Source organism: Colius striatus, chromosome 8 (genome assembly GCF_028858725.1).
Source record: "Colius striatus isolate bColStr4 chromosome 8, bColStr4.1.hap1, whole genome shotgun sequence".
NCBI classification, from domain to species: domain Eukaryota; kingdom Metazoa; phylum Chordata; class Aves; order Coliiformes; family Coliidae; genus Colius; species Colius striatus.
The window spans coordinates 12131744-12159258 of record NC_084766.1 but is presented as its reverse complement, the minus strand read 5'-3'; the positions used below and the strand labels follow the sequence as shown (position 1 = coordinate 12159258).

Sequence of the window (27515 nt, the reverse complement as noted above, 5' to 3'; positions counted from 1 at the left end):
GTGTGTACAAGTACAGAGCACATACTTGCATAGGTGCATGTTAATTTGCAGAGATATCATTTAACTATGGAACAAATACTTCCAGTATTTCAGCCTTTCAGTAATCTTTTTCTATCAGACTTGGTCTCCTACTAGGGCCAAAATGCAAATGATACAAGCAGTCTCAAAAAGCCTAGGTAAACATCCTGGAAAAAGCAACACTCAGATGTTAAACAAGCATACATACATTTAAACATACAGAGTTAAATCATTTTCTTTTTAATAACAAAATTGTATTGGCCATCAAAAAATGGTAACATTTGGAATTGGAAGAATTTCCAATTCACATGTGAAATACACTGGATTACATATTATTACATATATGATACAATATATGAGTCATGATCAGTAATTTCCAGTTCTACATGTACAGCTAGAACTCAGTAACCTTTGTTTGAAAGGTTATTCATCCACTCCTTTAAATGCATGTCTTAAAAGCCTGACATCATTTTTCCAATATAGTATTACTTTTAACTTTATGTATCTTTTCAGGTACAACTGTGTTGAAAAATTATTTACTCCTGTAATAAAATCCATTTATTCTCCTTTCTGACACCCTGTGCAGCTTTCTTACACTAGACATATTAAGGCCAACAACCCAGAGAAATCTTTGGTCTCTCCACACCGTGAGGTATACAGTCATTTAGAGGCAAAAAGTCCCGTAGAGAAAATAGGCATATACAGGATGCAGTTGCTTTTCACGATTACAGCTTGCCTGAATATATAAGGCCATCTAAATTTTAAATTATACACTACTTCAATTGCAACATTATAGCTTAATCTGAAGCTAGCAATTACTTTCTGTAAAATAACTTAATACTTCATTTTAAGAAGGCGTAGAGAAGTCCAAACACCCAAAGTACGCTTAAGTCATTACATTAATGCACAGATTTGTCACTTCTCGCAAGCTTTGATCAACTTCTTCCATCTTCTCAATTTGCCTCCACATAAAACTGTTCAACATGCTACAAACAGCATTATACATGAGTGCTCCAACATTCCTGGCAGACAGACCAGAAATCTGCCCTTCAACTGTCACAGCAACTTCTCAGTAGAGACTTCATTTTCCACCACAGACAGGCCTTCTGAAATCTAAGTGTTTTCTTCTAAGTGGTTTGCCTGTTAGTGAGAAGAACAGTAATTACTGAAAACAGTTTATATGTCTTATTTGTCTTGTCCTACTTTATAGGCTAATATGAAATGTGAAAAGCAGAATTCATTGATTTATTTTAAGTGGAAGTCAAATGATATTCAAAAAGCTCAAAAATTAGTCTTTTTAATTTCTACTGAATGCAGTATTACTTTAAGGCATAGAAAGCATAATAGTGTGTAGTATGATTAAACTGATTAAGTCCAATAATTACCAGATAATTAACAAGCTAGCTTATCAAGCAAGAAAAAGATAAACATATATTCTTTTTTATCTACACTAAGCCTGCTTAGTTCTAAGCTAAGAAATTCTTTTTTATAGGAATTCCCCACCCTCTTTTAAAACTAGTTCTTCCACAAAGCCATCCCCCAACTTAGGGGATGTACTTCACATTTTCTATTCTATTACCCATTGAAACAAACAACATTTTGATTTCCCACTTCCCAAGTTTTATTTCATGCATATCATCAACCAGAAAACACTTCAAATGGCTCTAACCCAGCAGAGTCATGAAGGATGAAACACTTCCTCAGATGGATATTAGATTTAGATTACGTGCCTCTATAAAACACAACAAAAAGGCACAGATATACAAAAAATACACCTAGTTGTTTTACTGTAAAAGCATAGGAATGTGGAATGTATTGTCCCTGATTATTTTCAACTGTCTTTCGAAAATCTGTTTCCCTTTAAGGAAACAAAAGTTCATTTACATATAATTTAATGCATACCAGTGAAAGCTGTTAAGACTTCTTGACTTTGAATTTATTCTTTCTTTGGACTTAATCTCCACTGAATATGAGAGAAAAGTGGCTTTAAAAACTTCATGTACATGTTAATTCGTGCACAATCTAAGCAACATGCACTATGTCACAGTTCGCATGAGATACAGCAGAAAAGAATGCAAAGCTATGGGAAAAGAATATTTACTCTGCCTCTTCATTTTTAAGCACTTGGTATTTGGGACTCTGGAGATCTTCAATGCTCTCAGCAATTGGCTTATTTAGTGTTTCTGGCAGGAGGAGAGTCAGGAATCCTGCTGACAGTCCACTGATTCCAAACACCACGAACGGGACAGAAGGACCAAGAGATTTCTAAAATTAAAAATCCATAGTAAAAACCCAGCACTGTTTCCTGCTCCTAAAATATATGATCCATAAGAACTGCAGTCAAAAGCAAAAGACTACAACTTGTCACTCCAGCAATTTGTGCAATTACCTATATACTAGTATAACAAAGAAACCCAATACATGTCATTTCTCAAACTGCTTCAGGTGAAAACTTCATTTACATGCCTAAAAGAGCTCAGATACTGAGTGAGCCTCAACAGTATTGAAGGCATTAGATGATGATCATTTCACTAACAGATCAAATATTAACACAAGAAAGAGCAATTGATTAGCTCTGAAAAGGATAAAATGCTAGGTATTCTTAAACATCTTTGTCATTAATTCTCGAAACAGAATGAGCGTTAATTTTTCATAAAACCTTTTTTTTTCCAAGTAACACAGGCATATGTGGTACCAAAATCAGCAAAGTTCTTTTGAGATAATTTAATAGATCTGATTTCTGTAAGAAGTAGAAAATGATCTTACCATAGATGGCACAAATGGAGCCAAAATGCCCCCAAATCTGCAAGACATGGAACAGACACCCAAGCCAGCATTCCTGTTTCAAAGGATGAAAGATTTGTAGTTTCAGAATACATGGCTGAATCACACAAGAACATGTGGTGGCACTCTCACAACCAACTGACACTTTTAAAGTTATCAATAGTCTTTATTAAAATATATATATATAAATCAAAAGGTTTTTACAGACCTCCAGCAGTTACTCTGAACATTTTCTACAACTAGTTGCTAGCAAAATAAATCACACCTTCCGCCCCTTGCAAAGCCACCCTGTTGTGAAATCCCTTCACAAAAGATTGAACAGAGAGGTTTTCCAACCTGCCATACAGTGAAATTTAACAGGACATCCCTGTGCTGACTAAGGGATGATTTCAAAATTTGGCAGGATTTTCAGACAGAAGATCCTGAGTGTTATCTCCCAGCTCAGGCTATCGGCAGCAGCCTCTCTTCTGCCACCTCAGGTTGCACAGATGAAAAGTCAGCGCCTACCTCCAATCAGACAATTACTTGCCAGTGTGAAACTGGAAAACATCTGTCCAGGTGTGTCAACAGAGGGACTCCTGAGTTCTGCACTCCTTTCAATTTTCAGATAAGTTTAAAACGATCTCATCTAGACTGTGACAATCCAAGGATGGGTTAAAAACAGCAGGATCCTCTTCCAAGATCTTCCTCAAACAAAGTTACAGGAGATGTCAAAGTCTTTAATTTTGTGATGAAACACAAAAATCTTCCATCTCTGTATTGCTCGTAGAAATGGGACTTTAACAGTCCATTCAGAGACTGACATCGGCACCACCAGTCATTAGTGACTCAAGCAAGAAGCAGCTCATGGTGGCTGTTCATCACCTGATCTCTCTCCATTGCTTCCTCTCATTCATCATTGTCCTCAGTCACACCACTGAGCTGAGCTGCTCCTGCTCACCCTGTTTCCTTTTCCTCCTCCAAAGACAGGAAGACACTGACAGGATTAAAGATGACAAGCAGAGAGGGGACATGGCTCACTAATACACTGAAACCATCCACCTGCATGTCCCTTCCTCATGACCCTTTTCACAGGTTACAGGAAACAGATGATGGAAGGAGCTGACGACAAGCTGACAAGAAGACTTTGGTGTAAAAACAGACAAAGCAAACTTTTCTCTCATCAGGTCTCCATGGGAAAAGAAAAATAGCTACTCACACTTCCTCACATTGAGGCAACCCCCACAAGACAAGGTCAAGTACCTTCCCTGTCAACAGAATCCTTGAACATATGTGAGATACCAGTCTGTGTGTTCACACCTTGCTTTAGAAGCATCCTTCCCAAAAACCCTAAGCCTATCCACATCCAGAAGTTTGCTGGCTGCTTTTTTTTTCTGATGAGAGGGAGTAGGGCAAAAAGCAATCCTAAAAGTAAACTATGTCCTTTCAGTTCCAATGCAAAATGAAAGCAGTTGTTAAAAGACTTAAGGTTATCTTCAACTCAGAATTCAACAGTTTGGGTTACGCAGAACAACATCATCATATCCAAGAGGAAAAATGCATTATTACTCAAGAACTATTAGTAAGTATTCTTGAGGTGCTGCACTGCCAACAGCTGACCAGCTGTTGCCTGTCTTGCCTTACTGCCCCAGTACTACCACACTCACTGCAAGCCCTACTAAACCTGACTAACTGCACATGCTCCAACCATCTCATAGAGCACAGCGCTGAGCTAATGCCAGCCAAAATAGCTCCACAGCCACAGTAACCACATCAGCCCAGAGCTTTGCTCAAGCTGCACTGCTTGCCCAGCACTGTCTGGCAAGCAGGGTATGCCCTCAAAAAGCTTCTCTGCTGCTGGCACTGGCAGCTCAAACTGCACTGTGCTCACCAAAGATTGCTGTTCAACACAAAGAACTATGGAGAAGTCTTGGCAAAGAAAGACAGAGATGGGCAAGTACTTTAAAGAAGTACAAACTTACCTATCACCAATGACATTAAGTGAAAATGCAGTGAGTAGTTTCCCCACTGTGAATACAAACGAGCTTTCCAAAGCTATCCCAGGCAGTCTGCTGGTCCCACTCTGACTTCACCCATCTCATACAAGGATGTATCATCATTTTGCAACCGTTTTCTCACCAAAAAAAACCCATGAATTGTTTCTACATCTATATTATTAGAGCTATGATTACATTTTATTCCCAAAGACAAGCTTCCTTTTTGTCCACAGTGCAGCAGTAGTGATGGTTTCTATTTTTAACTTCTGTCTTCAACAGGTATTTCAAACACATATCAAAAAGGAAAAGAGCCCTACGCAGGTACACTCTCCAGCTTGCAGCACCTTCCCATTTCTAGCACAAAGTGTATTTCTCATTAATCCATGTACCAGTTAACTTTCAAAAATAAGCCTAATAGTCCTCATGTGTAAAGTAATAAGTTAATTAAATAAGGAGCAGTAATACTAAAGACATTTAAATGTTCTCCAAAACATCCAGCAAGGGAAAAAAAAGAGTTTATTCCACGTGCTCTCCACTGCCTTTGAATGGTGCAAGTCTCATCATAGGGAAGGCCTACACTCTGCTGCTAGAGCAGTGCCAGGATCAGTACAAAGGCTTTGCAAACACCACCAGATGGTGCTGATGGTTTGCTTTAAATTAAACCCTCCCCTGCTCTTCTTGCATAAACTCTAATATTTGCAAATACAGAACCAGAGAGGTGTCAAACATATGTTTCCATTTATAAATTGTCACATGTGGGGAATTTGCATATGGTTTAAACATAACAGTTTGCCATATTATTAAGAACTAATGGACTAATACAAGTTGCTGATTTTTCAAACCATCTTCATGCTTGCATTTTCTCCAGTGGCAGTCCCTATCTTTGACACATAAAACTACTGTTTCACCAGAATATTATTTCTTTTTTAAATCATTCTAATCACAAACACTGAGTTTCAAACAGACAGAAACACTGGTGTAATTCCAGCAAGGTATGAGCCACCATATACTTGGCACCGAAGATCAACAGGACTTAGGAAGGCAATGTGACATGAAAACACAGTGAAACAAGTAAAAGCTCAGAAATTAAGACATTTCTAGATTTAATTCTCCTGATTCTGTACTTCAGAAAAGCAGAGAGGACAGGAAAACCGAAAGTTAAAAACCACCCACTTGGAAAATAAAAAGAAGCCTGAAAGAAGACAAAAGTTTGGATGGAGAGGATGTAAACAGATCCCCATGTCCAATTTCAGTCAGCATGCTTGGGACTTGCACATTAACCCTGTGCCAAGAATCACAAGCTCAGTACCTAGGAACAGTCAATCCACCTCCATTCTCACGTTTTATTGCAAAACCTGCAATGGCATTCTCACTTTTCTGCCTCTGTAACAGATGGTACTTTGTGAACCTCAATATATAAAAAAAGAGCCAAGCCAAAGAGGCACCTACATTTATTCTTTGCCCCGCTCAAGTCCTTGATGTCCTGGAATCAAGCAATGTGTCACCATCTTGACTACCCCTACAGTGCTACAGGACACATCTCCCAGCCTTCCTACTCCATGCCAGCTTTCAACTGTCCTGCTCTCTCTAACAAGAGCCCAATTTTTACAGTAGTTTTGTAGTTGTTCTTTAGCAACTAACAGAGTATGGCTCAAATTCTGAACATGCACTTGGAGTACCACTCAGAAAATCACGTGAAACCAAGATGAGGGTGGCTTTCTGTTTTTCTGTCTCAGGACAACAGGAGACAGAGTAACTTCACAAAGAGTTGGTCAACTAGGTTTTAGCCCCCTTGTTCACAAATTAAACAGTGTTAAGCAAATTACAGTCCAATAGAAGCTATTAAAATAAGTTGCAGTATAAATATTTAAATAATATAGGAAAACACTTGTTTTTTCAGCAGGCAAACATACATAATCCTATGGGACATACAGAAGAACTGTAAACAGTCCTTACTGCATAGTCTATGTTTATGATTAAATTAGCATGCACTTCCAGCACATCATTATGTTTGGTTTTGCACTCTGCAATTTTACTCTCAAAAATCAACAGCAGAAATGAGAAATACGACACCTAGCACTGCAGTGTAAGAAAATGGGTTTCATAGTTTTGTTCTGGATTCAGACTTGAAGTTGCCACAAACAGCCCAAAAATCTGCATTGGTGCAAAACATGTTACTAGTAAGAGAAGCCCTTTAAAGTCCTAGCAAGCTGCCTTAATTACAGAAAGAGCTCACATTGATTGTGTCAGGTTAAAATAATTACAGATAAATACTAAAGCACACCAGCAATCGGTATCATTGTGCATCAAAGGTGTTTTATTTACCCAGAAGCTCTGTTAAATTACCTCAGGACTGTCGGGTATAGTTCAGACGTATAAATATACACAATGTTGAAAGCAGCACTGACCATCATTTTTCCACACAAAGCTAGCAAAGTGGGACTGAGAAGCAGACCTTTCAGGAAAGAAAAAACAAGCTGTAAGCATAAACAGTCTGTTTTCTTACCTTTCTTTAGGAAAGGTTGAAAACATCCAGTCCTCTATGCAACTGTCATGCAAAAATAATGTTTCAACCGTGTGTTTTTCAACCACAAGCACAAAAGCATTATCTCAGTTCTTCACAACTACCTTAAGAGCTAGCATAAGAACAACTACATAAAACTGTATGAAAATCTGACCTCTCCTTGAGGAAAGAACAAAACACAGCTCTAAAGGGCAGGGCTAACACTTCGGCTCTGCAGTCAGAATTCCTTACCAGGTGACACAGACAACATAGCCTCCTTGACTAAACTGTTAGATTAAAACCATAAAACTTGATTCTCCTCAACAGTTTATGTCCTCCCCAAGGACACCCATTCAGACTTAAAATGTAACAGCTTTGTACTTGGAAGACAAATGCTGAGTTTAGTTGTCTAAACTGAAGTATGCACCTTTAGAAGGCCAAAAGAAACCTAGCTTTCATTATCTTGGTTTTGGCTGTGGTTATGTTTGCATCATCCATTTTACAAATAAACGTAATCTAATTGGATTTTTTTTCAAAGTATGAAAAAGGAACAAATGCTCTGACTAGAAGTGCTGCAGGTTCTCCTCCTCAGCACGGAGTTCGGCATGTTTCGGTTTGGATTAAATTATGTTGATTAAGTAATGGCAAAGTCTGGTTGCTTCTCAGTTGCTTTTCTTTTAATTTTTGCCCTTGAATATTTTCAGTTCTATTCATCTGACGAAGTCAGAGTCTATTTCAACGGAAGCAGAAATTAATTTCTACATAAACTGACATCCAGAAACTCGATGTAATGTCTTTAAGCAAGATGCATTTTTGCAGTTACTCCTGTAATTCATGCAACATTTCATTCATGTGAACCTGATCCTCAGAGCCCTGCTATGAGGAAGTTAGGATATCCCTTTTCTTCCACCAATGGAACATGAAGCAATGAAGATGACATTTGTTATTGTCAGAAATGTTTTACAATGTGCTTTCTGTCCCAGGAAGACATCAATTAAATACTGCCATATTCACATGTTAGAACTGTAGCTTTAGTACACTTGGGAAGTTTTGGTCTTGCTATCAAAACAGAAGAGAGAGTCTGTCTAGACAGAGAAATTAGCACTCAGAAACTTCTGAGTGTATTTCAGTTGCACTGTCTTCTCCCAGTTCCCTCCTTCAGGGGATGTTTAAGGCTGGCCATGTGGGGAATTACTGTGGAATTAGAAGCACATTGGAAAGACACTACACATCAGCTACCTTGTGTGAGTAAGCCCAGATACAAGCACTATATTTTCCTCATTCTGGAAACATATTTTTAGCAATTCTTGCAGAACAGTCCATTATTTTCTTTCCATGTATAAAATGTAACACCCATCGTTAAGCAGGAATGCACTTCATCCTGTGGGGATTCTGGTGACCATTTACAGGTCATTTACTAGATACAGCCAAGAATGTCCATGCAGGATCGTTAACACTTGCATTATGTTTTGTCTAATGCCCTTTCACCTGAACATCCTGTACCAGCAGTATGCACAAAATCCTGCTTGAAACAGTACAGTCAGGGCAACTGCTTCAAATTTTGGAAAAAGGCAAAGCTGTATGTTCTTACTAAATTATTGCATTTGAGTTTTATTGATAAGGGACAGTTCCATTAATTGATCTTTTACACTTAGAGAAGTGAAATTTGGGGAAATGGTAATGAATGGTGCTGATGTTTAAGACATTCTAGAAAAGAGTTACTCTGTGATTAAGTTTTGATATCATCAATGCCATTAATGGTCTCATTTGCAGTGCCATTGTGTAGATTCACCCTCTGGCTGTCATGTTCCTAAGTTCACATAAGCAGTACTTTTGAAACTAAGGGTCTTTACTTATACTTCAGAAGAAATACCACCAAGAAAGGGTAGTTCTCAACATCCTTCCCTTTCTTTTCAGAAGGAAATATCCAACATTAACAAAAACTAAGACAAAATTGATTTAAATAACTGCAAATTTCCTTTCCTTCTTCAGTGGAAAGCACATTAATGGAAGTCATAAAAAGTCACTAGTGTCCAGCACAAGTTGACAAATCCAACCAGACTAGAAGTATTCCCTGCTTGCCATAGTAGACAGCAAGGATAGCAGACAGAAAATGCAGATGATGCTTTTGTGCTTTACGGCATCTTTTGAATGGAAAGAATTTTACAGCTCCACTCCCTGTGCTGCCACTCTCCTTCACCATCTTCCAATCTCATACTCAAAGAAATGAATTGATAAATTCTAAGTGACAAGGAAAGAGGGAGTCAAAGGATATATCAGTTTTTACTTGACCATTGAGAGAGTTAGTCTCCAATTCAGTATACATCTTTAATATGGAAGTGCTGTCACCTTATTCCAGTGGGGAAATTACTTGTATCAGATGCTCATTCACAGATTAGCAGATTTGTTTAGAAAACGAGTGATGGTTACAGACTTGAGAGGCAAGTGCCTTATATCTCATTTAAACTTTAAATCCCTTGTAATAAAATCAAGGATCTTAACAATCACTCATAAGAATGCAGACTTAGATAAACATAAGAAGTAGTCTTCTTAGTATTAGAAGGATCAGACTACAGATGCAACAATCTTCATTTCATCTAAAATATCTCAGCTTCATCATGGAACTGAATTACTTCTACTTAACTATTTTTTCTCTTACCACAAGCTGAAGTTAAGATGTTTTAATGGAGTCAAAGTCAAGTCAGCTGTAAAAGGCAGATTTACTGAAATCTCACAACTCTTCAGGAATCATTACACTGATTAGTCACAACTGCTTTTCTTTCATTTTGTTTTAAAATACACAAAGAAACTTGTTGGAACAAAGGAAGAAACTATCTCAATAAAAGGAGCAATAAAACATCTGAGGACTTCACACAAGCATGGCAAACAGGAAGAAAAACAGAGATAAAATATCACAGAATACTGAAACTTCTCCAAGACCACTGGCAATGGATGTCAGACAGCATTTATAACTGCTAAGGATAAAACACAACCTATAGAAGGCTACCTTGTAATCCCATTGCTGGTGCTCCCCACTCAAAATAGCGTTAAGACTAAAGCATTTCTACTGAAGTTATATTAAGTAAAACACAGGCAGAGCACAGCCACTTCTATTTGTTAGTGTTATACAGACAGAAGTTTTCAGTAGCTAAAATAAATATTAGTACAGAAAAAATGTACTTGAAATGGAAAGAAAAGTGAAAACACAAACCCAAACACATGAAAGTCACTGCCAATATTAGGTAAAACACATCTTTTGAGATGAAAGATATACTCAGTACTCCACTGTTACTGTGAACTGTCCTCACAACTGCACAGTGCAGCAACACACAGCATGACACTGAGAATGGCAGCAAGCTTCTCGCCATCCCTATGGCTTTCAGATTGCAATTCTGACTTCCATTTCTAATTTTCAAGTACATTTTTTTTTCTTAAAGTGCTTTAGTGGTTTGGGTTTTCTAAAGATGAATTAAGCTGCTAATTCAAGAAAACTTCAGTTCCTCTTTCTATAAATATTACATGTTACCAAAGTAAGTGTAAAATTAAGCTTGGCACGTCACACTGTCATGATCCAGTCAAACTAACGTTACACTGCACTGCAATCTGGCTATTCAATCCAGAATTTTAAGGTAAACTACTTCATAGTTGTAAATTAATGCAGTGGCAGGATTTGAAGCAAAAAACGATAGCTTGGGCTGACCTTTCAAAGAGTCAAAAGCTTGCGGTCAGACAAACTCAGTCAATTAACAGGGTCACATTAAGAGACAAAGGAGGAATAAATAGACAGGGATTCAGGCCCTGACATACTTGGTCCCAAAATACTTGTTTCGGCAGCTTTTAGCCAAATAAACAAACATCTACTTTAGCAGCAGTACATACTCACCATAATTTGTTGGTGAAAACATGGTAAATATACAGGCAAATCCTGCAAATATCAGAAAACATGTCATAGTTTTACGTCTTCCAGACCTAGAAGGAAAAGAGCACTCAGATAAGGATGGAAACAAAACCCTTCAGTATTTAAGTTGTTTGCAAGATCCCAGCTGAAGTACACAGCAGCATTAATAAATTCATTGTACCTTGGTAAACGCTTCACATCTTGCATTCTTTTCCTAGCACTGAAGTCCTCCTACAAAAGCTTTCCTAGCCAAGCTTTGATTTTTAAGCTATTGCATTTGTAGCCTTGAGAAGAACCCATCTATATCAGCAACAAGAACTCACAAACTTTTTTCTTCTCTGTACTGAGCAAGGCACTGGGCATATACACAAGAAGATCGTATTAATAATGGCCAAGAAAATGTAAATCTAATGCTTCCTAATCTGTATTTCTGTTTTACAACTTTGCATAAGTATATGAAGCTATGACACATGGTGAAACTATTTTGCATGCTTTTCTGTCTATTAGAATACATATGGAAGTAAGCAAAAGCTATTTCTACTGCTTAGTGTTTTAAAATAAAAGAGGAGATGACAGGACAGAAAATCATCAGCCCATCTCCACATCTGCCATACTTAAAAATTTCATACATATTTGAAAATGATCATTTAAAAAAAAGCTATTTTCAGTAACATTTTGCAGGCATGCAGAAATACTACATGTGCTTGTTATTTCATGAACTCTCACAGCTACTTCTAACTACTGCCCCGTATTAGTAGAACTACAGTTTATCTATAACAAGACATGTAATTCTTGTTTTTCAAGTCTTCCACATATTTTGGAACCAAAAAGCTGTACTTGAAGGCTACTGCTCACTAAAACTGAATTAAAAGCAGAGCATCTGGTTTTGTCACATTCTATGCGTGTTAAGCACCTAAAACTACACATATCCTTACTCTGGGAAACAAAAGCTTGAAATATACAATTAGTTTGACAAATTACAATAGGGGGAAAAAGGCAGAAAAGGAGTTGTATAGTTTATGGTTTAAATGCATGTCCTTGACTCAGGCTTCTTGGCCTTTAGGTAGACACTGGCTGGCTGTTTTGCTTTTTAGCTTGACCAAACTGACAGCTTTTTACTGCCCAAAAATCAAATGAGCTGACATCCTCATTTGAATGAAAAAAATGGGACTTTTGCCACTGACCTCAGTGAGACCAAAGTATCATTACAAAGATACTCAAACTGAAGGTTACACTGAGTAGCTGTGGGTTCCCAGACTGTTTGACCTTTGGAAATAAGTAAACACATAAAGGATGGCCTCCAAATAAACTGAAAAGTATGAAACTACACAGACAGGGATCATTTATGCCTTCATGAAAACTGAACAACTCTTTCAAAAGTTTAAGTGAGCCATGCTGAAACTTGCTCTCAAATTGCAGTTGGTAGGCAGTACAAAACCAAGTCATTCTGAATATTTAAGAGATATATGTATAAACTCCAGGTACTTAAATAACCAGGCTAATCACATTTTTCCATAAAACACCAAATTTTTAAAACAACATTAACCACTGAAAGGCTCATCTCTTGAGTAATTTCAAATATAAACAAAACAAAAAACAGAGGTACAGAATCCAACTCCCATTTCTTTATCAACTGCAGAAACCTCTGCAGCAAATTCCCTAGGAATCAACTTTTTTTAAAAAATGAAGCATCTTACTGAGAAACATGTTAGTGTTTTTCTAGGCTATCAACAAATACATGCAGAAAAAAGAAATAAGGTTTTCTTACCAGGACTTCTCAATAAAAAACATGCAGAGAGGAAATGCTGGAACTTCTACAAGACCAGAAAGAGCGATATTTAAATACAGATTTCCTCTTAATTCACCAGCATTTAAAGTTAGTCCATAGTATACAAAGCTGCAGACATACCTAAAAAGAACCATAAAAGTTATATTACTAACATAGCTAGTCTTAAGGGCTAAGGAAGTATTTAAAAAGGTAAATTTCTGCTGAGTTATGGATTAGCTGTATTGAGTTACATGCTAGGAAGTGAACTCTTATTTCCTCCTCAAAAGAGAAGAAAGACAAAGAGAATATTTCCTATTTAATTAAACAAAGTAACCTGTCGAAAGAAAGAGTGCTCATACACATGCAACATCATTTTCAGAATTTACTATTAGCTTGGGGGTTTTTCTCCTAGGTTATTTAGCAAATCTAATAAGCTTAACTATAAGCAGCTGATGCTTAAATGTTGCAGAACAATCCTATGACAGGAAACTGTATGTATATTCGTTCCTTAACACAGTATGTCTGGGAAGGCTTCCCCAACAAACCTATTGGCACTTTCCTTGGAAAGAACTAAGCTCCTACAGCCGCACTCCACAAAATACGGCACTGGGTTGGAAAGGCCAGCACATACTACTAAGCCACTTTGCCTATTCCCTAGTCGCTCCTTTACTGTTCAAGCAGAATCAAGGCCAAGTGATCACTTAATCACAGAATTATTTTGATTGGAAAAGATCTTTAAGATCATGGAGTCCAGCCACTAACCTCCCACGGCCAAGCCCACCACTAAACCATGTCCCTCAGCCCCTCATCTACACAGCTTTTAAATATCTCCACAGACCATGATTCCACCTCCTCCCTGGGCAGCCTGTGACAGTCTCTAACAACCCCCTCAGTAAAAAAGTTCTTCCTAATGTCTAATATAAACCTCCCCTGGAGCATCCTGAGGCTATTTCCACTTGCCCTGTCATATGTTACTTGGGAGAAGAGACTGTCCCCCACCTCACTACAATCTCCTTTCAGGTAGCTGTAGAGAGCGATAATGTGCCCTCTGAGCCTCCTTTTCTCCAGGATAAACAGCCCCAGCTCCCTCAGCCTCTCTTCATGGGTCTTGTTCACCAGACCCTTCACCAGCTTTGTTACCCATCTCTGGACATGCTCAGCACCCGTGTCTTTTTTGTAGCGAGGAGCCAAAAACTGAACTTGGCACTCAAGGTGTGGCCTCACCAGTGCTGAGTACAGGGGAACAATCACTTCCATGGCCCTGCTGGTCACACTGTTCCTGATACAAGCCAGGATGCCACTGGCCTTCCTGGCCACCTGGGCCCACTGCTGCCTCATGTTCAGCTGCTGTCAGTTAACATCCTCAGGTCCTTTTCGGGACAGCTTTCCAGTCACTCTGCTCCAAGCCTGTAGCATTGCGTGGGGTTGTTGTGACTCAAGTTTGACACCTGGCACTGGCCTTGTTGAACCTCATCCAATCGGCCTTGTCCCATTGCTCCATTTTGTCCAGGTCTCTCTGAAGAGCCTTCCTGGCCTCCAGCAGATCTACACTCCTACCCAACTTCATGTTACCTGCAAATTTACTGAAGGTACACTCAGTCCTGTCATCCAGATCATTGACAAAGATATTAAAGAGAACTGGCCCCAACACCAATGTAGAAAAGGAAAGTTCTGCCTCATACAGAGAGAATTATGCCCTATGAAAAGTAGGTCAGTCACAGCTAAGAGTGGTGCTAAAGGCTCCTGAGAAACAGCGCAAGGAGCTGGGTGACAACTGCTGTGGTATCACTGCACCAGCTCCATGCACTGTACCTTAAAAAAGTTTAAAACACAAAAACAGTGCTGCAACCTCTTCTTCCAGAAGGTAAGAATGCCTTGGCATAATTTCTCATTGCCATAAATACTTACATTTATCTGTCAGCAACTTAAGAGTCCAAGATGCTTCTGGAAAGGTCTTACTTAGCCAAGATGTTCCTGCTGCTTCTCCCACATCCTGCACATCTCTACCTACCTCACACAATTGTCTCAAACAACACTGAACTTCAAAGAGAAAACTTGTTCTTGGCATTTTGGAAGAGAGCTGTTCCCCCCAACAGATTTTATCTCAAGCCAATTTGCAACAGCTGCTGCTGTAACAACCAACCCAACACCCTACCCACCACAGGGCTTCCCTCTGCATTGCCATTTATTGCTAACATATTATGTTACAGCCTCCTGCGCTTCAGGGTGATTTTTTTTCCTTCCCAAATTGCACCACTCTTCAAGACAGCATCTAACAGAAATCTACACTATCTCTATTTTACCTTGTCTACAGTTTTCCTCCACTGCACCTGTGCAAGGTGCTTTTGGGCTCTGAATGCTTATTCTTCCTCCAGATCTCTAGTGTTATCTAATCCATGTAGTCCTTTTCTTCCCAAGACTCGTTCAAATAGACATTCCCTCAGTAATTTCTGCTTCAGCTTCTCATTTCACTCAATGTAAATATCATGTCCTCACCAGATTAAATCTTAGCAGGTTTTGAAGCAGTTTTTAAGTAACACACTGAAAATAAAGCATGCCAGCAATACTAATGAATCACCAACTTTAAAGCACATCATTTTAGATCATTCCTGTCCACTATCAACTGACAAATTTATGATTTGGTTTCTGAGGACAGAATTTTTTAAACTACAGAAGTCTGAATGGTTTCCTCATGTCTGACTCATTGACAGCATCTCAGCAACTTGCAATTACATACCAGATGTACATCAGTATGATGGTTCGCCACCGAAGGACTGGGTGTTTTACTAAGTTTAGGATGCCAGGTGCTGATTCATCCTTTCTCAGAGTTCCTGCACTTGGTTTTAATTTTAGATTTAATCTCTCTTTTCCATTACCAAGGGCAATATATTGCAGCACATCTTCAGCTTCTGCCGTTTTCCCTTGGGAATAGAGCCATCGTGGTGATTCCGGGAGCATACTAACAGGCAAAAACAGAAAACCCACAATGACAAGTTCATTCCTATCAACACAGCACTAAGGTCAATCCTTCCATTTTGCTAATCTATAATTAAGAAAAAGTACCAATATAAAATTCAGAGAAGAACATTCTATTTGCACTGTTCTGCTTATTACATTCCACATACTCCAATAGTCAGAGTTGACCTTATAGAAGGATTGTTGGAGATGCCTGACAACATACTGTCAGGTTAGAGGAGTTTAAACCTTGACTTCTGCTAATGGACTTCTTAACACTACTATAATGTTTCCTATCCAGGAAGCATCTCAAATCCCAATTATCTCAACAGCTCAGACAAAACTCTGTTTTCACCAAGTTTCTTTCAAGCTTGTCCATTGTGGAAAGGGCTCTGAGTGGAAGAGGAAAGAAACCTGACTTGGGAATTGTCAGTCTCCAGTACAGCTCACTGCTGCCCACGTAAGCTTAAAATCTGTTATTCCCAAGTATAATCAGAATATCCTTGCTTACCACAACTTCACAATTCCTGGGTTTTTTTTCAGATTGTATGAGTGTGCTGCTGCTTTTATACAAGCCATAAAATAAAGAATGGAATTACTTTTAGTGGAACCTTTATTTTCTCTGGTACTCCTAACAGAGATATACAACCTACAACCAAACTAAATTTTCTCTACTTCAAAGGATCCCAGTGTTTTCAGTATTTGGGGATAGTAATTCTACTTCTATCAGAAACAGAACACCATAGAGGAAAATTTATTATGTAGAACTTCTTTTCTCAGCCCAGAGGCTTTATCTTCCCTGACTACAGGAAGAAGGAGGTTTTTTTGCTGCGTTCTTTAACAGAAGCTATTTCAAAAGCAGATCTATCTAAAAAATAATTGAAATAAGAATCAGAAGCAGGATTTTTTTTCTATGCTACATGCTAGACATTCCCTGTATTAATGTGTAAACAAATTAACTCTTCTCCCTTCTACAGTTTTAACTAGTCATCAGAAGCATACAAAGAGTATTACTTGATTTGCTAAAAGAATATTTTTAACAATACAGGTCAAAGTTACCACTTTTAATTCCTTAAACAGTGATGCCTTTCATAATTATTTTTATGATAACGTCCACATAGGAATTCCACGTTGGAACACCCAAGCACAAGAGTGCTCCGAACAAACACAGGGAACCTCAAAAGTAAGCAGATACACCATGACCACGCCAAAAAGGCAAGTTCAAAAAGGCAACTTCTTTCCTTTTACACGCAAGTATCTCCAAAAGAAATGCTCAAATCCCTCTAGGATCACTTCCAAAACTTCTCAAGCGCTGAGGCCCTTCCTTGGCAGAAGGCAGTGTTCCTGGCTGACGCTCCAGCTCACAGCCTCTGGCAACCTTTCCCTTCCCCAAGGACATTTGTAACCAAGTTCTACTGGACAGCTGGCACACAGCTGCTCTTCACAATGCTGGCCACCACGACTGTAACAGCATGCAGAAACACAAGCTTGTCTTCTGGGTAATTCTGACCTTCTGCTTCCTTTGAAACCCTTTCTTTCTTCACAATATGATTTTTCTCTTGCTTGGTTCCCAGAAAAGTGTTTATACAACTCTCTTGGAAGATGACCAGAAAAAAGTAATAGGTAAACTGCTGCGTATTTTTTCTTATCATTTTAGTGCTCAAGAACTACTTACAAAGAAAGGAGGAGGAAGATGACTCCTGGAGTATTTGATACCAAGGCAAGGTAACGCCATTCTCTTACACAGTAACCCAGCAAAGCATAAACAGCAATGCCAACTGCAAATGTCAAATTAGTTAATGAACCTGAAAAGACAAGACTAAAATGGTGACTAGAGTAATCATGGCAAGAGAAAAACAAAATCCCTATGCATAATGATATAGCTAAATAAAATGGCAATTTTGTCAGGTATCTTCCAGCACTTGTGAAACAGCTGGTTTAAGTACATTATGCAATCTCAAGGAAGAATAGCTTTGTATAATGTATGGGAGTGGTTCACGGGTTCCTCCCCTTTCAAAAATAAAGGGTGATACACACGAGAAAGCAAAAATTGAGCAGGAACCAAAAGACTAATGAGAAAACCGGAGGACAGGAAGGAGAAGTGTTGAGAGTGAATGATTTATTTAGGTCTATTAAGGTAATCTGCAATAGAGGTGGCTGACTGGAGTAGAAATTATAAGTTACAGAAGTATAAGGACTGAGTTCAGTACAAAAACAGCTGCAAGCAGAGGTTTATTACTGGCTATTACTGGCAAGCAGAGGTTTATTATAAATAAAAGTGTTTAAAATATGGGTGAACTTCAAAAGCCTAACAACAAATCCTCTGCAGACTAACACAAGAGATCTTGTACTAGCCCAGAAACTGAGCTCTTGCCCAAAAAGCCTAGCTCATAGTCAACACCTAGGAGAGCTTCTTGAATACTGCTGAGCTGAATGCAGCAGCTCCCTTCTCCTGCAGCCCCTCATTAGTAGTTCAGCACCTCCCACAACTAGCAAAAAGCACCTAGAGCAACAAGCAAGCGTGAAACAGATAGTTTCTTGGGTCCATTGGAAGACAAGTCCTGCAGAGAAAAGGGCTAGGGAACAGCAGAGAGACAACAGGACAAAAGGGAAAGAGAAGCAGGAGAAAGAGACGAGGGCATGAGTCAAAAAAGAGAACCCAGAAGAAGAAGAAAATTCATTAGTTAAAAAAAAAAAAAGTGGAAAGTTATAACTAAACCACAACTGTCTCAAATGTCCCCAGGAGTCCACAGAGGAAGTAAGAAAAACAGCAAAATGAGGTAATTGAAAAAATGAGAAAGAATATGGTTCCAGCCACGGCAAGTCAGCATTTGGACCAAGTTTTTCCCCAGGCAGTGCTAGCCAAAAAGGCGTTAGTCTGAGCTGCTCCAGCTTTACAGCAGTCTGACATGCAAGCATTACATTTATTTTAAGTTTTGGCAGTGGCATACAAAGAAGGACATTTAAAAACACTGGATGGTCAGCACATTCAGCAGTGGAAAACCCACTATCCAGGCACTAAGCCATTTTGTGGTGCAGGGAAATCTCAAAGAACACTTTCAAGAACACCTTCCCAAGATACCATAAAGCATTGTTCAGAAGTTGGCAGGATCTGACAAAATATGTGTTGGGTTTTTTTTTAATGGAATGTAGGGTACTAACTGAGAAATTTTAGGAATCAAAGTACCAATTTTAAAACCTCAGTTTTGATATTTATCATATAGATATAATTCCATCTTCCTTATTTGGGCATCTTTCACTCAGAAATCAGAACTTGGGATTAATTACATCACACTTATTTGACTTATACTACAAACTAACTTTACTCAGTTCATAAAATGGAAAGTATTGATACTCAGAACAGTATGTGGCACGGTAATAATGATTAAAGATTCTCAAAATCCCACCTGTAAACGACCAAAATGATTTTCCTACATATTCTTGTGTTAGGACAAAAGATACAAGAGCCATTCCACCATTCACAATTCCCACAAAAAAACGTGAAACTGCAAATGTGTCATAATTCGGAGCTAATGCTGTGACATACCCAAAAATGACATCAAAAAACAGACCTGTAGAGACAGAATAAAATATAATTAGCACTCATGCTATGCAGCCTGTACTTAGAAGAAAGGCAGGGACCACAGTCAGTTATTGACTGTAATGAGTAGTGTGTAGCACTTTGTCTCTAATTTCATGCATTTGGCTTTCTGAAATCACAACATAAGAAAACGACAATCATTTTCAAGTCACACTTGAGGCCTGAAATGTCAAAGATGATGTTCCCTTGTGACAATGTTATCATTGAACAAAAAGACCCTCTGGCTGCAAACCAAAACACCAGGACAGGTGTTTAGGCAAATCATTCTCCCCCATCACCTCCAAAAACCCCTCAAGTATTTGGGTGGGAACAACATGGCTGGGCAATGTTGGGAATACTGTGCTGCAGAGGTGAGTCATAGCAAAACCAGGCTATTTTTCATCTCCCATTGATATTGCAGGGACTCCTGTGCTGCTCAGCACACTCGTACTGACCAGTTTCACTGCTTCTCTACTGCGCAAATTGCTTATAGAGATAATTAACTCCCTATCATTGATGAAACAGGTGATCATGGGCAGCCTCTGGGCAGGGTGGCCCATGGGCAGAAGAGATTATACTATCCACACCGAATGGTTAAAAAAAAAGTCTTACCCGAGATGTACACTGGTTTCCTGCCCAGTTTATCTGACAAAGGGCCAAATGTGATATTTCCAATAAGCAAACCAGCAAAAAACAGGGACGACGCAAGGCTTACTTTGTAGGCTTCCTGTTCAATTAGGTACCACTGTCAAAAAAAAAGAATGTAATTAGAAGTATTAACACCAAGTTGCTGGCTTTCTTAAAAATAATAAGAACCTATCAAAAAAAATCTTCTTTTGCCATTTCCTGCTTCTTGCTTTATATCCAGTTGAAGTTTTGTTCAAAGTTCGATAGGTAAGCCAACAGTTGTCATATTTTTTCTGTCACATATCTATTTACTGTCTCCCAAGAAACTTCATTGTAATATTTTACAAGTTTTCAAATTGAATAATGTAATTAGCTGCACCCTACTTCCCAAGCTTTAGCAAGGTAACTTCTCCGAAGGTATTAAACAAGGAGAGTCCCAATTGTTAACAGCTTAGCCGTTTCAACATTGAACAAGCTTATCTTGAGCAATAAACAATGAACATGTAATAAAAATTATCTAGTAACAAGAATAACACATGTTCACTACGGCAGTATTTAGAGAGTTAACACTGTGCAGCTATGCTTCCTGAACCATGAGTAATCCCTGGGGCCCTTCCTCCTCACACACATGTTGAATTGTTGAAGAGAAGCAGGAAGGGATGTCCTTGTTTTGTAAAACCTCTAGGAAATACTTAATGACTACTCACTGATATTTTACTGTGCACATGCATTTATAATCAAACAGAAGTTAGAAACAAATAATGGGGTTTCTTTAGAAAATGTACTTTCTACCTCATGAAAAAGTGAAACCGAGGCAGCGTAACCAAAAATAGAAGAGAACTGACAGTGGGGTGAAATCAGAATGAAGCTTAGACGGAACAAGGCACACGGAGAGCTTGTGCATCTCCTCTGCTACAAACAAGGAGAATCAATGCTCAGAACACCCACTGCTGAGGTTACAGACATTGCTGACAACCTGAACTCGGGAAAGAATGCCAATCAGAAAACCCTAAGTGATTTTCCAGGAAAATAACTAATTCTTTACCCCAGAAAATATTTAATCATTATTTATTTCAAGTAACTCATGGTGAATTTACTGGAAAAATGACTTTCAAAATACATGGATGAGTGTCATGTTGACTTTTTAAATGGCATGTGCAGTACGTCCTTTGAGGAAAGGAAGAAGGATTCTAATTCCATTTGCCTTTCTTAAGTAGTATAAAGTTATTTAAAAGAAACCTAAGCTGAGACCCATGACCAAAACCCAATACAGCATCCTAGAGCCTCAGCCCTGGAGCGTCTGCCTTGAATTAATACAGATCCCTAAATACCAGGAATTTACTCCAACTTTTAATTGTAGCACATTTCTTGAGATGGCTTTTACTCAATATGAACTCATATAGTGGCAAAGTACAGAGAAGATATGGCCCCATTCACCAAATAACCCACCAGTTAGCTATGCTCTACCCATCCAGCAGACTGCAACATGCAGGCTGGGGGAGCACAAGATTTGTGCTCACAGGATGCCTTCTTTAGTCTACTATACTCAAGTGTTCCAGTGCTTTACAGTTTTGGGGGACTTTTGGCTACTCTGGGAAGGTAAAACTCCCGTGCAGCAGCATTTGCAAATGGCTTCTACTGTACTTTGCTGGGCAGGAGATTCTGCCCTATTACACTGGATACAGACGTAGCCCTGAAACTTACAGTTTCTTCAATTTCTGAGGAGATTTCAACAATCAAGTATTCCTGGCCACAAATCCTCGGGAAACTTAAAGCATAAAAATATCTCAGCATGTGCTCTCCAAGGCACAGAGCACTGCTAGCATACGGCCTTCTCCCTGATAGCACTCCACAGCACACAAATTTCCAACTCCTAGTTCTCATCTGCAGAGTGTTTCAGGATGGTATACAAAAGAGAAAACAATGTTATGCTCCTGGATATGGTGGTAAAAATAAACTTCTCAAAGGTGAAGCACTATTTCTACACCAAATGTAAGACAATCCTGAACTCACTTTCCTAAGCATCATCACTATCATGGTTTGGCCCAGCTAGTACAGAAGCACCACAACAGTCTCTTGCTCGGTGCCTTCCATTCACCCCCACCCTCTTTAGGATGGCAGAGGCCCCAGTGAAATGGGAGGAAAAAGATAAGCAAGGTTGTTGTGGATTGAGACAAGGGCAGGGAGGGCTCGCTGCCAGTTATGGTTCCAGGCAAAACAGACTCTAGTATTAGACTTAGAGAGGAAAGTAGGAAAGTTTATTCTACTACCTACAAGAAACAGAACAGAACAAAAAGCAAAAAGGGAGCAGGATGATGAGAAAGTTACAACCAGCACTTTAAGATCTCCCTCCCCCATCCCTCCTTTCTTCCCGGGCCCAGCTCACTGCTCCCGATATCTCTACCTCCTCCCCCCTCCACGGCTCAGGGGGTCAGAGAGTGGGGAATGTGGTCAGTCTCTCACAGATGGGCTCTCCTGCTTCACTCTTCTCAGATGAGGACGACTCCTGGCATTCTTCCCCTGCTCCGATACGGGGTCCCTCTCACAGGGCACAATCCTGAACAAATTTCTCTGGTGTGGGTTGTTCCCAGCAGCTGTGGCTTCTGCCCATACAGGGTCCCTCACATGGGACATAGTCCTTACTGATTATCTCTGGCATGGGTTCTTCGCCACAGTTGCAGTTTCTGCAGATACAGGATCCCTCACACGGGACTTGGCCTCTTCTGAGCATAATTTTAATGTGCTTCTTTGGCGAGGGTTCTTCCCCACAGTTACAGCTTCTGTGAATATGGGGTCCCTCACACAGGACACGGCCTCCTCTGGCCATAGTCACTGCCCCTGGCTCGGGGTCTTTAATGAAGAGAATCGCTGCCCTGGCTCAGGGTCTTTAGCAAAATGAGTCTCTGCCCCAATTCAGGGTCTTTAGCAAAACGCAAACAAATCTCAGCTTCACCAGTCCTCTCCTCAGGATGCAGGGGAGTCTGCTCTAGCACATCTCCTCCTCTCTTTCTTCACTAACCTTGGAGTCCACATGATTGTTTCTCTTCCTACTCCTTGCACCATCACCAGCCATAAAAAAGAAGGGAACAGAAGAAGGAACAGGAAGAATCCTCCTCTTCCAGCTGCTTCTTAAAAAGTGATTGTGAAGGTGTCTAATTGGCTCAGCCCCAGAAGTGGGTCTGGCTCAGAGCTGGGGAGAGTTTTGAGCAACTTCTTACAGAAGCCATCTTACAGCCTCTTCCCCCTTACCAGGAACAGCTTCAAGTCAAACCATGACAATCACTTAAATAAAAGCAGGTTACTGAGTTGAGGCCAGACCAAGCAGCGATAGTAAGAATGGTATTTTCCAGGAACCAAGCCTGAGCTATTATTTATATATCCTTAGTTATGACAAAATTAATTACAATTATTAAGTTCTTGATGCAGAACTTAGGAGCTGTGCTGGAATTCTGTTCAACTTTAGAGCAGAACAGTGCCCCTGCCAAACCAGAATAGAACTGAAAATATTTACGGTTTAAGCTCCAACACCAAAATAAAGGAAGCAAACTTTACAAAAGCAGCTTCCTCTCTCAGGACAGAGCAAGAGAAAAGATTGCTTTTGCAACAAATCTCTTTTTGTGCTGCTTAGTGTGTCACTGGAAGATGTTTAGCAAGTCTGATAAAATTATCTATGAAGAATACAACTTCAAAGAGAACACATCTATCTACTTTATTTGCACAAAAGCAACTTGTTAAATGTTTGTCAAAATTAACTGGAGCTTGCCAATTTTGCTGTCGCCAAAAGGGATATCCTCTCAACTCTTAAAATCCACTTTCGTATTGATTAGTTACTAGACTGCAAACATACAGCAACATGTTGGCCAGCATCATAAAAGATTCCACGAGAAGACCATTTACAATACAATTTAAAAGAGAACTCTTACAGTAGCATTACTGAAGTGAGTAGGAATATACATTTGTTTTGATGAGTCTGGAGAATTACTGGGTATTTTGGAAATAGGAACAATGATTTCTACATTTAAAAAGACAGTATTAGTTAAAATTTGCTCATTTCTGGTTATAAATAAAGCACTACTCCATATCACTCACTCTGCTTAGTGTGAAACTGAAGGGTGATCGAAAAACCAAAGAAACCTGTTTCTGACAGAGGACGTGATCCAATATTGCATCATTCCTTCGTATGTCTAGTCATTACATTTCTCCAAGATAAACATTACACAGTCAGGTTTGGGATCATGGGAAGGGAGTAAAAATTTGGCACCAGCTACAGCAAGCGCTAACCTGTTTTATAAGAGTGTACTGACAACTGCTCCAGTAATTCAGTCAGCAGAACCCTTGACAGTTGATGCTCCAAGCCACACCACCCACGCAGCCTTTTTTCTGGCACTGGAAGCAATGCTTAGGTCACTGGTACTTGCCTGAGCGACTATAGCCCAGGGACTAGCAAAAGCAAACAGTCTTTTGTGTGGAATTCACAAGGGATAGGGATGAAGGGTCAAGCTTCTGTCCCACCTAGCAAACTTCCATCTGTTCCGTCTCCCACTCTCATGAAAACATCCAGACATGTGATGCATAAGTTCCATTTTCATACTAATTTTTACCTTTAAGATGTATCTCTGGTGAGACACTAAGGGAACTCATGGCAAAGCTTACATGCACTGCAGGCTGTGCAGACATGGCAAATAGAACCTTTTCTTGGTAGAAAACAAAACATTAGGACGAGTTCACTCTCAATTCCAGAGGTACAAACTATAGTTTAAAAAAAATAATTCTTCATTAGTAACGACTCTCTAAAACATCTGGAGTAAAGAAAACTGAAAACAAAATAAATATTATACAGAAACTCTAACCTAAAGTAGCAAGTATTAAATTTATCCTTGGAAACCTAAACTAATAATATAGTCATATACTTTCAGATTTCAAGGTAATAATAAAATAAATGAGCCGGGTGTGTGAGTTCCAGTACTTTTTAATACCATAAGCAAAACATTACACTAAGCCCTGCTCAGCTTTTACAAGCACCACGTCCTGCACTAGTGACACAAATCCCAAGGAAAGAAGTGATTAGGCACAATATAAGTACTTGCCTCAGTTACTATAGATGTGAAGTTGGCTGCAAAACGGATATGCTTGACAAGCTCAGCTCTGCTCGCTGGAGTTCCTTCTTGGTCTATATGATATTCAGGCACAGCTCCCACAAGCACAATAAGCATCGACTGACAAGCCACGTATACCTTAAAATAAGACACAATCACTTACCCAAAACAACTCCAGGGAGACAAGAAGGAATAGTATTAAGTTTCTCCTTAAATTCAGTTTCTCTCTACCCAGCACCACAGACAAAAACATGGTCAAGTCTGCTCCATTCAAGTCCCTAGATGTGATCACTGAGGCAGCTGAGAGCAGCGGGTGCTGCTCCAGAGATACTGGTGGCATTTTCAGTGAGGACCTCATCTCAACACCCTCCTTCCTCTTGCAAAGTGGAGCAGTTTCGTAGCCAGGGACAAGAAAGCAAGATATAAAGAACTTCACCGTTTCATAGCTGAGATTTAATAGTTAGACTCAGGTTATTATAATAAGAAGTAATTTTACTTACTATACTCAAAGCATAACAATCTTTTTTTTAAAAGTCTTTGCTAGTTCTTCCCATTGCAGAGACTGAAACCTTAACTTGCTCATTAGCAAAAACAGAACGTGCAGGAACAAATATTTTTGACCCTTATGAGAATATTTGTTGATGAATAGGGGCCTCCAAGATGTTTTGGATTTCCTCTGGGCTTTGCATGAGGTTTATTTTTTTTCTAACTTCAAGTAGCATTATCCTTAAGCACACTCACATTTGGGGATTTACAGTAAGCTGCCCTCCATGGAAAACTGTTTAATCTAGAACAGCTTCCATCACTGGGCCACAAATTTCTGGGTGGTGCATTGGGTTGGACATTGGTTTAATGTGCTGTTTAATTCTGGTTTTACCGTGGATGTTTTTGCAGAAACAAGTTATAAACAAAAGCCTGCAGTCAGCACAATCTCCTTCCCAACTAAATTCAGGAGTAACAAGAGGATGCCTGTTAGGAAGGAACTAAACAAGTGAAACAGATAAATGTTTGCATGCGGGGGTGTGGACACTGTTACAGGGCTGCACCCCGGCATACCGCCTCTCGTAAGAGATTAAACACAAAACAACCCAGTTGCTGCGGTTACACTCCATTTCCTTCTACTTAAAGGCTCAAAATGTGTGCGCAGAAATAAAGAAAACTGATGATAAACTTTGAGAAATGAAGCAAAACAGACTGAGGAGCTGAGCAGAAAAGTGAGTTTGAAAATCAAGTAGCAAAAGGAACAAAGCCCATCACATCCTTTCTGAAATTACCATAAGGGTGAGAGCGGGGCTCGAGGGGGTCTGCCACAGAAACACAGGGAAGGGTTACTTTGCCACCCTCCGCAGGAGCATTCGCTCAAGCACCGACAGAGGAGGGCACACGGAGAAGACCATGAACCAGACCGAGAGGGACGGCGCTCCGAGGCGGAAAAGCCGCGGCGCAGGACCCTCGGAGCCCAGGCCGGGAGTTTCCTCGAAGCGCGGCCGAGCCACCTGCACCGCTCCGCGCGGCGGGCAGAGCTTCGCACCGCCGGCCCACTGCCGGGCAACGCCGGGAAGCGGCTCCCGGACGGGCACGGGCATCCCGGCAAAAGTGGTCGTGCCAGCTCGAGCGCGCGGCCAGGGGCAGCCCAGTGCAGTCAGACAGACACACGCCGATTCCCAGCTCTTCCTCCACCCTCATCAGCCCGTCCCACCGCTGGGCTGCCGCGGACAGAGAGGCAGAAAAATACACGTCGCCAACCCACCGCCGGAGTAACCCACGGAGGGCGGGAAGCGCGGAGGAGACAGCTAGGGGTCGTCCGCCGCCGCCCCGCCTCACCTGCAGCAGCACCAGGAAGGCGGTGAGGCGCCGCTGGCCGCCGCCGAACTCCCCCGCCGCGCCGAACGCCTCCTCCAGCCCCACCGCCATGGCCCCATGGCCGCGGCCCGCCCGCCGCCTCGCCCCGCCCCGCCGCTTGCCGCCGCTCGCACCTGCGGCCCCGCCGCCCGGGACGTGGGGGGAACACGTCGTTTCTAGGGCAGCTGCGCTCGAGGCAGAGGGAGCAAGGCAGCTGCTTCACAGGGCGAACTGATCGTTGTTTAGCGTTAAGAAGGGCTCTAGAAGAATAACTATAGGAGCCGACCCGAACAGAGAGCTACTCGTACAAGTAAAGGATGCCACGCTAGGAGACTGCTCGAGGTAGGAAGGAGACAAGGGGATATCGTCAAATCTCGCCAGCGGCAGAGCTGCAGGAGGTGCCCCAGAGAAGCACTAACAGCTCAGAAACTGTTCTAGAGCAACGGTTAAGTGGGAGGAGCTCTCCCT

The 27515-nt window shown here is 40.4% G+C and overlaps 1 protein-coding gene across 3 annotated transcripts; it reads right to left on the bottom strand.

The window, feature by feature from the left end:
* Positions 1–255: 255 nt before the first annotated feature.
* On the bottom strand, positions 256–27126 carry LOC104557083 (solute carrier family 22 member 15-like). 3 transcript variants are annotated; one of them, XM_062001589.1, is made up of 12 exons: positions 27030–27126; positions 25197–25343; positions 20095–20227; positions 19310–19474; positions 17578–17707; positions 15685–15906; positions 12948–13088; positions 11165–11250; positions 7125–7233; positions 2785–2857; positions 2120–2283; positions 256–1158 (listed from the first exon to the last, which is right to left on the bottom strand). In XM_062001589.1, exons 1-12 carry the CDS (start codon positions 27117–27119, stop codon positions 1146–1148), a joined length of 1473 nt encoding a protein of 490 aa, XP_061857573.1. In that variant the 5' UTR covers positions 27120–27126; the 3' UTR covers positions 256–1145. The 3 variants fall into 3 exon arrangements, with proteins under 3 accessions (XP_061857573.1, XP_061857574.1, XP_061857575.1); XM_062001590.1 differs by lacking the exon at positions 25197–25343; XM_062001591.1 differs by lacking the exons at positions 256–1158; positions 7125–7233 and having other exon boundaries at positions 2193–2283.
* Positions 27127–27515: the final 389 nt, after the last annotated feature.

What these genes read in the sequence shown, in the direction of transcription:
- LOC104557083 (XM_062001589.1), bottom strand. Translation starts at nt 27,119, where the DNA reads ATGGCGGTGGGGCTGGAGGAGGCGTTCGGCGCGGCGGGGGAGTTCGGC. An exon ending in GTTTTCACCAACAAATTATG is followed by an intron (nt 7,234 to 11,164) that starts GTGAGTATGTAC and finishes CTTTCCTGAAAG; the next exon opens with GTCTGCTTCTCAGTCCCACT. An exon ending in CTATACCCGACAGTCCTGAG is followed by an intron (nt 2,858 to 7,124) that starts GTAATTTAACAG and finishes CCTTTGAAACAG; the next exon opens with GAATGCTGGCTTGGGTGTCT.